This window comes from Nestor notabilis, unplaced genomic scaffold (genome assembly GCF_000696875.1).
Source record: "Nestor notabilis isolate BGI_N333 unplaced genomic scaffold, ASM69687v1 scaffold35985, whole genome shotgun sequence".
Lineage (NCBI taxonomy): Eukaryota > Metazoa > Chordata > Aves > Psittaciformes > Psittacidae > Nestor > Nestor notabilis.
The window spans coordinates 7,491-16,132 of NW_009928532.1; the positions used below are offsets into that span (position 1 = coordinate 7,491).

An 8,642-nucleotide genomic window follows, 5' to 3' on the forward strand; every position below is an offset into this window, starting at 1 on the left:
GCTTGTTTATGTTTCATTCTTGTTGCATGTTGACTAGTTTAGAAGAGTGACACTTGCTCAGATTGTTCCCTTGCACCAGAGGGACACCCACATCTTTGTTCCCATCACTGCTCTGCCTTGGGTTTAACGGAGACTGCCCAGTAGGAACTCATCAACATGATCTCTGCTGCATTCTCCTAAGTTTCAGTGAAGTCCACATCTGCTCTGCCCATTCCTGCAGATGAAAGACTGGAACATGCGTGTGCAAGCATGTTTGAACACCGTCACTCTCTTCTCTTACAGCTACGAGCCGGAATTGTTTCCTGGCTTAATCTACAGAATGATCAAGCCAAGAATTGTTCTGCTTATTTTCGTTTCTGGAAAAGTGGTTTTAACTGGTAAGTGAAGATACTATCTTACTCCAGTAGGTTAGATTTAGACTGTATTATAGCAAACACACAATGATACCAAGAGATATGTAGGTTCTTTCCTTTTGAGGTGACAGTACTGAGAAAGAGCAGATAGTACAGCATTCTGTGGATGAGAATGCATAAACCAAAAGACACGTTTGGCTCAATTACTGTAAGTGGCAATCATGAATCCTAATTAAGCATTCAAGTGCCCCAGAAGCTGTAAGAGCGCAGGTAGTGTTTCTGGCAAATCTGAAAGTCCATTTCTGTGTGCTGGATGTGTATGATTGCACTCAGTGTTCTTTGATAGCTTGGCTGGATGCTGCTGCCATTCTCCTTTGATATGGCAGCCAAAGAAGGGGAGATAGCCATGCTGTAGGACCACTTCAACCTCAAGCATTTCACCTACACCCTTCCTTTTCCCCTCGTACTGAATCTCATGATGGAGGAAGAAAGCCCACAAGACTCAGGCAAAAGAAGGAACATGTCCCTGCAGCGTGACCAGTGGCAGGCCTGTGCAGCGGTCTTCATGGCCAGACCTTGCTCCCCTAGGTTTCATACTCAAAACCAAGTTCCACCGGTGGAATCTTTCTGCAGCAACATCCTATGGGCTGCACTTTGTAGTTGGGTCTCCTGTGGAAATTATGCATGGAAGAATCCCGTTTGCAAGTGCAGGATGCGCACAAAGATGCTAATGAAAGCTTTGCCATTTATCAGAATAAACAGTGAGAAGGCTGGTAATCTATGCTCTATATGAAATGTGTACTAAAACCAAAGAGATAATAAAAATAGGGATTTATGGATGTGCATCAGTTTTGTATAAAGTTGTGTACAATAAACGTCCTAAAAGCTAAAATTAGGTATTTGGTGAAAGGTACAAGTTAACTTCGTTCCCCCTCTTCTTCTAGGTGCTAAAGTACGAGCAGAAATCTATGAAGCATTTGAAAACATCTATCCTATTTTAAAGGGATTCAGAAAGACAACGTAACAGTTCCTGCATCTTTCCGAGAAATCAGGGGTATGTTTTACAAGGTATTGCGTATGGCACGGCAGTAACAAGAGATGGATTCCAGTGAAGCTGCAACACCAGGACTTGGACTATTTCCCATTTAGTGCCTACTTTCCCTGATGCTCAAGGGGAACTGTATTCTTGATATGTCTACTGAGTTACTGTGAGTTGCTTTACTGGGCTGTTCCTGGAGCAGCCCCTCCAAGTTTATTTATATTCTAGCTTTTAAATAGTTTTAATGCCAGTTCTATTACTAGGAAATCCATAAGTTGGTTTAAAGACAAATGCGACTGTGTCACTCAGCGTGTAAACCACTTAAATTGCCATGTATATATGTTTTAACTTCCTCCCATAAGACCATGGTTTTTATAATTTTAAGAACTTAAGCTTTTAAATTTCTTCCAATGTTAAATTTCTTTGGTGCCAGACACATTCCCTTTTTCCAGTATTAAGCAAGATAGAATAAATTTATTAATGAAAATGGCTCACTGTACATATATATATAATATATACCTTCCTTCTCTTTCTCCTTCAGCTCCACATGTACAATAAACCCTGTTTATACAACTATGGGAACTGTCTTAATGAATTTTAGAATTACCCAGCTGATTGATAGAGTGAAATACAGTGAAAACTGCTTTGGGGGACTGTTTAATTTAATCTGGAACTTTCAATAGCACATGCACTACTCTTAAGTGACCTGTCATTTTGAGAGAATCTCCACAATGCTCTGGCTTGTTTACCAGCAGTCACATCCTTGGCAATGTCTAGCTTGAATAGTTCTCGTGTGTTAAAGCAAAAGAAATGACTGGTTGAAGAAGTGTGTGTACAAGTATGTGTTGCCTTATCTTCAACACATGGGATTTATGCAAGTCTTTAATAGCTACACTTGACTGAATTGAACAAAAATCCCTGCTTAGCTTCCAGAATTTCTTTAAAATACTAGTTTTGTATTTTACCAACTATGACAGCCTCACTATATTAGTGTTCCTGTAAAATGTCAAAGACTAGTCAGTATGTACATGATCTTCCCTCTGAACTGTGCTTGAAGCTTATAGGCTGACAACTAAAAATAAACTTTTTCTCCAGTAAATTTCCAGTAATAGTAACCTCCTTTCTATGACTTGCACATTTTTTCAAATAGGTTTTATCTAAAACTAACCCAAATGTAACCATGGTCTCTTTGCGTACTAAGTTGGTGTTACATTCCAGACAAAATGAAGTTTTGCAAATCCTGAGTGACCTTAATCCATAGTCTTCTAGAACTACTCCCCCCATTGGCAGTGTACACCACTGTTTCTCCAGGTATTTTAATAATTGGTTTCACAGATCTTACCAGAAAGCTGCTGTTTAATCATGTAGCTTTGCCAGGATAAGTTCAAAATAGCCAAACCCTGCATCACCTCCAGTGCCACACTGCTGTGAGCTAGTGACTGTTCCCAAGTGCTCTTGAACATAGCTGTGTAACTGTCCATGCTTTTGCAGGAATGGTTTGGGCAGGTTAAGGGAATACCTAAATGAAGTAAATTCTATAAAAAAACCACCCTCCCCAACTCTACCCTCCCCCAGCCCATCTTTTCTGCAAATACAGCTATAGCCAAAGGAATGAAGCTGCTACCACGGTAATTTTGGCATTATGGTTTCACTTTTCTCTTGCCTCAGCTATATGGCAGTCAAGTAACAAAAGAATCCCTGCAGAGGGCACTTACTTACTTTTAATCTTCACCAAAGATGGCAGACTTAAGGTACCATTCAGCTTGAAAATCTACTGCTACAGGCAGTAAGTAACAACACGAACACGTTCCGGTAAGACTGGCTGTGTTTAAACTGCTGCTGCACCAGACAGGTAGCCCCATACAGAAATAGTTTAACTCAATAGTTTGAAATCAGATAAAGCACTTAATTTTTGTGCATTTTACCTTGAACGAGCACTCGATCACAACATATAACAACTGCGAAGTTGTTCAGTGTACCTCCTGAGAAAGAGAAGCACATTTAAGTTGTATAGTGAAAGGCTACACAGCTTTCTCTTGGTTATGACTTCCATACACCTCCTGAGCATAAGCACTCCAGCGATCTTACAGTAGTCTGCTTGTCTCTGTGAATGAATGTTAATTTTTGAGTGGCACAAAGAAAATCCTGACAGGCATTAACCTATGTTCTTGAAGTTCAGTCAGAACACAAGATGCTTTGACCAATCCAAAAATATCTCATCTTTATTTAAACATTCAGAACTGAGATTTGAACTTAAATTCACTGAACAAATGCACCTGGCTTCATTACTAGGTTGGAAGTATAAAAGCTCCTGTGGAGTGCAAGAAAGAGGCTGTCAAGGTCTTTCTTACTTCTAGTTTTTATCACTGTCAAAAGATACACAGCCATCAGCAACTGTAGTTCAATCTGTATGCAAAGCACAGATGCACTGAAACAAAGCAAGTATCCTATTTAGAGGATTCAGCTTCATAACTTGAGGGAAGGCAAACAGAGCTTGCAGAGAAGTCTTGTTTCCATATGAACTCCTCCATGTATTCATTTCCCTCACCACAGTTGTCAGCACAAGTGTACACCACCAGCGTTCCCCAGTCAATGCTCTCTCCCAGGCTGTCAACCTGAAGGTGGTTCAGGAGTTGGGGCATTATCTTTTATAAAGGAAAAAAAAAAAAACCACGTTTAGAGGTAGGCCACAGCTCTCTACCCTCTCCCTGCATCTCTTCTCAAAGAAGGGTCCTGCCTTCATTTACGTTCTCCTACACTAAAATTCCAATCAAAGCTACTTGAAAACAGAGCAGCTCAAATAAAATATATTTGGAATTCCTAACCCAGTATATTAGATGCACAGGGAACCAAAGGCATGGCCCTACTTACTTTAGCTATACAAGTTTTATCTGACTAAGCATTGCCTGATTTGCAAGCCTCCTTCCATTTGAAATTACCTTCATAATTATGTCATCTTTGCATGACATGAAGTGTATTCAATGTGTTTAGCATTCAAAATTCTACAGCCAAGTGTTTCCAGCCAGACATATTTCCAAGTCACAACAGGAAGGCTTTTTTTGTTAAATACACAATACCAGAATCCTATGACTTAAGAGATGGTTCTGTGTTCAGCACTGCACCATTTTATGAATGGTGCAAATTGTCAGATGGGAACCTACCTACTGTATGTGAAAGTCTTCAAGGAAAAAGCAGTTACAATAGTAAATGAGGGCTCTCTACCATTTAACATTATTAGCTTGTAGCAACTTCAACCACCCTGCTCTAACTACAAGCCAACATCTATACAATTAGAGCCTGTTGAGTCTCAACTACATTGTCTGTACTATCTGTAAATGAATTTACATACCTGGAATTCAAAAATTCTTCTAGCACCACATAAGCAATTTGGGATATCTTTTTCTTCAGGTATATTTTCACCTGATACCCAGATTGGGCCTTCTCCTTCTCTGCAGTATCTAATAATCTGAAATAGAGCAGAAGTTAAGTTCTTGAGACTGTCTTTTCATCTTGGTATAGAATTGGTATTTAATGACATAGACAAAGCTGAACTATGATGCAAAAAAGGTCACTTCCTTTGAGTAATACCCATGGCAAAATCTATCAGTTGCAAATGTGGTACTTTAAATAAGACAGGTCCTTTATATGAATGACACAAGTGCTCATATTGCTTTTTCTTCAATGATCCAGGGATAAACTGCAATGATTTGTATTGCTCTTATGATGCTAATTAAGGGACCCAAAAGTGCGAGGTCACGTATTTTATAGTCTTGGGATGAAGGAAGAGCAGATTGATAATTAGCACACAGAAGTGTGCAGAGAAGTCAGGAATGCAACCCAGCTCTTCCTGTTTGCAGCTCTGCACCTAAATGGACTGTCCTGATGTCCAAGGAGGAGGTTCTTTCAGACATTCATATCCTTTGTTGTTCTGTTACTATCTAAGGATTTATACAGGAAATCTGGCATTATCAGAAGATCAATCAAAATGGAGATGGTCAGAGAAGTGATGCATCTACCTCAAGCAGAGGAGGGAACAAAGTCTCCTACTTTCAGGGTGTGCACCTTAACCCCTCAGCTAAACCCCAGGTAAAACATGGGAGATAATTTCTTCTTCCTCCACCATATTCATGGATTTAGGCTTGTGTTTCCTCTGAATAGAACAGAGCCATGTTTCTGTTTCACAATGAGGCTCATTTTCAGCCTCTGGTGTTAGCAAGAAATAGCATGGGGGGAGATTTCTGGTTTAAACAGTTGATATTTTAAAGCCATCACTTATTTCTTCAACCTTAAAAAAATCCAAACCACTCCTCCATGCAACTGGCAACAGTGACAGAGCTCCTCCCTGCAGTTTTGTTTCAGCTGAGAAGGGGAGCCAACAGGGCCAAAGGCTGGGGAAGGGTGAAATGGCTCACTACCTCCTTTGGTTAAACCACCTCACAGGATGGCAGGTCCCAACCATGTTGGCTTCACCCCCCTGTGCCTTCTCATCCTGACCAACTTCTGTTTGAGCCAGGTGGGTAGGTTCTAAACTCTTACTTCAGTTTTGCCCATAAGGAAGATAAGGGAATGCTTCATGAGGGTTAAGGTGTGGGAAGGATGAGGTGGGCATCCCCATTGCCATTTCTAACAGAAGGTACAGAAGGCAGTGAAACATTGTCTAGGTGCAGCATGATGCTGGGCCAGATCCTCTAAGTTCTACGGCTGCCCCATCTTCTGACCTGCTCTGGTTCAACAGCTATTCGTTCTTTAAACCTTTGGAAAATCTTGTCATCTTCAGTCTCATGTTTTGCCATAGCTTCCAGTGTCTCTTCATCTAAGGATTGACATGCTTCACCTAAAGAAAAAAACCCAAAGGTTACAGGCTAATGCAAGACAGCCAAAAATTAAAAACAATACTGCACCTGTGAATGCATTTTGCTCTCAAGAATCGTTTCCAGTATTCCAAGACCAAAATCATTCCAAGACTTCCCTCCCTCCTCTTTTTGTGACAGTCACACACAGATCCATTTACTAGTGTTAGCTGCATTTTAAACACAGATGTCCGCACTGAAACGCTGGAAAGGGAAGGAGTTAATCTACCATGGTTTGTGACTCCTAGTGGGTATCACAGAGAATGGTGAACCTTCAGAACGTGACATCTGGAAAGGCCACCTGTGCTGTGTGTGTGCCAGGCTTCAGTTTCTAGCACCGAAGAGCGTGTCTGTCACAGTGCAACGTTCACATCAACATGTGAACTGAGCACTGAGCAGTCTCAGAATGACTTTAGACCACAGCAAGAGATGGCTCAGAGCCCAGCAGCATTCCCGGTACCACCACAAACTCTCTGCCTGGGTGTGTTCAAAGCTGCATGGTGAGCTGCAAACACATCATGCATTTGGGGGCAAGAGGGGAAAGTGCCTGCACTTCAGCTGCTTAATTCAAGATCAATTAAAATAGCCTCAGAACAGCTTCCTTTAGCACAGACAAGCAGATTTGTTAAGCATTTTCCATAAATTCAGACAAACTGAACTAAGTCAAGCCAAGACCATGTAACTCAGTCTCCTGACTCCAAGAGTGTCCAGCAGCACATGCTCAGGGTCCCGTTTTCCTCACTCGCCTTGTTCCTTACCTGCAGGAAGCACAAATGGACACAGCTTCACTGCAGCAACAGCCACTTCAACAGCTTCTGGGGTTGGGGCTTAGTAAGTCTGTTCCCTAAAAGCAACTTATATTGTGGGATGTCTACAAAAAACTTGCATCGCAAATGACTGTAGATTTAGCCTTTTGGCACCAGTAGTTTACAATGAACACTTAAAAATCACGGTATTTTATATTTTAAAGATGTGATGCAGGCTTTGTTAGGAAGAATTACATCTTCTTACCTGCCCTGCTTGTGACACAGAATTCCTCTTGTTCTTTCAGGTCCTTTGATGTCTCTACAGCTCCTTGCTCATCACTGGGATTTACAGTGCTGTCAGCAAGGAATTCTGGTTCCTCAGGTTCTATTAAAATTTCATATTCTGGAAAAAGGAATTCGTTATGTTCTGGAATTGCATCTGCCGAGCCATCTACAAAACACAAAACAGATACCATTTGTCGTCTCAGATTTCATGTCCTTCTCCCTGAAAACTACACAGCAAACTACACAGCAAAAACAACAGTGCAAACACTGTGCAAGCAAGAGCAATTTACATCCCTGACCTGATTCAAAGACAGAGAAGATTTTACAGTAAGAACAGTAGAAAACCACAGTAGGTGACACATCGCTCTGAATCTCTGTAAATCCAGGAGACAGGGAAAACAGACTAAACAGTGTTATCAGCCACATTTTAAAAACCAAACCCTGCAGTTTGACAGCTCTCACTAACCAGCATATGCACAACAGTCAAGCGTGCACCAGGTGCCCCCAAGCCACACTGGTTTACTGCTTTTCCACTGCATATCCCAAGTAGGCAAAGCTTCCACAAACGCATCAAGTGTTCCTTCTGGGATAGCAGTGTTAACTATGTGCTGGTACGTGCTTCAGGTTTCCACTGTTCAAATCAAATGTTTCAAACGTCTGCCCCATAACTTGATTTGCACAAATCAACTTCTTATGTTCTGCTTATTTCCATTTCCTACAGTCTTCAGGACTAGCATCCCACAACGCAGGACATTGCACACACCAAGTTTCACTGCCCCACTATTCATGTGATACTTCTGAAGACTAAAAAACCACTTTGAAGACCCTGTACTTGTCCACTTAGCAACCAGCAATCAAACAGGTGTATGAATGGGACATGAGAGCAGCAAAGGGGATGCTGTATGAAAGAGTCTCTAAAATAGCACAAGTGGAAACCATTCTTTTCACCTATTCACCATATCATGGGAAAGCACTACCTCTGTATTTTCATGATTTCTGAATCTTAAAAGTAGCCTGCAAAACAAAAATGATTGGCATGTGTCTTCTCACCATTTTAAGACAAACAGAAAGAGGTCTTTGGAAGACACCAAAGGTATGCTTTATATTTATCAGCCTTCCAGGAACAACAAAGGTCCTACGTTCTTAAGTGAGATGTTAAGTAAACATCTAAGAAAAGCATATAAAAGAATTGCTGAGGGCTTTCTCGCAACTCATCAACCACCACAGAAGACGCAGCCTCTCTTCCTGCCTCCTTCTGCAGGCCCAAACCCCAGTAACAAGGTGGGGTATCGGCAGTTCCATCGACAACGCTTCTCTGTGGGCACTCTGCGGCCAGACCGCGGGCCACCACAGCCCGCCCACAGGCAAG

At 41.5% G+C, this 8,642-nt stretch overlaps 2 protein-coding genes across 3 annotated transcripts in view; one reads left to right on the forward strand and one right to left on the reverse strand.

Moving 5' to 3' along the window:
• TBP (TATA box binding protein) overlaps positions 1 to 1,965 on the forward strand; it is an 8,139-nt gene extending 6,174 nt beyond the window's left edge. Inside the window, exons 6-7 of one of the 2 annotated variants that reach the window (XM_010014533.1) lie at positions 280 to 377; positions 1,298 to 1,965. In XM_010014533.1, coding sequence (XP_010012835.1) covers positions 280 to 377; positions 1,298 to 1,377 — 178 coding nt within the window. In that variant the 3' untranslated portion in view covers positions 1,378 to 1,965. The remainder of the gene's footprint in view (positions 1 to 279; positions 378 to 1,297) is intronic. The other variant, XM_010014534.1, reaches the window with a different exon arrangement.
• A 1,874-nt stretch (positions 1,966 to 3,839) lies between these two features.
• Positions 3,840 to 7,439, reverse strand: PDCD2 (programmed cell death 2; the record flags this gene model as incomplete). The annotated part of the gene is made up of 4 exons (XM_010014535.1): positions 3,840 to 4,037; positions 4,742 to 4,858; positions 6,111 to 6,226; positions 7,263 to 7,439. Coding segments are annotated over 4 exons (608 nt in total), but the record flags the coding sequence as incomplete, so codon positions are not given.
• Between the last annotated feature and the right edge of the window lie 1,203 nt (positions 7,440 to 8,642).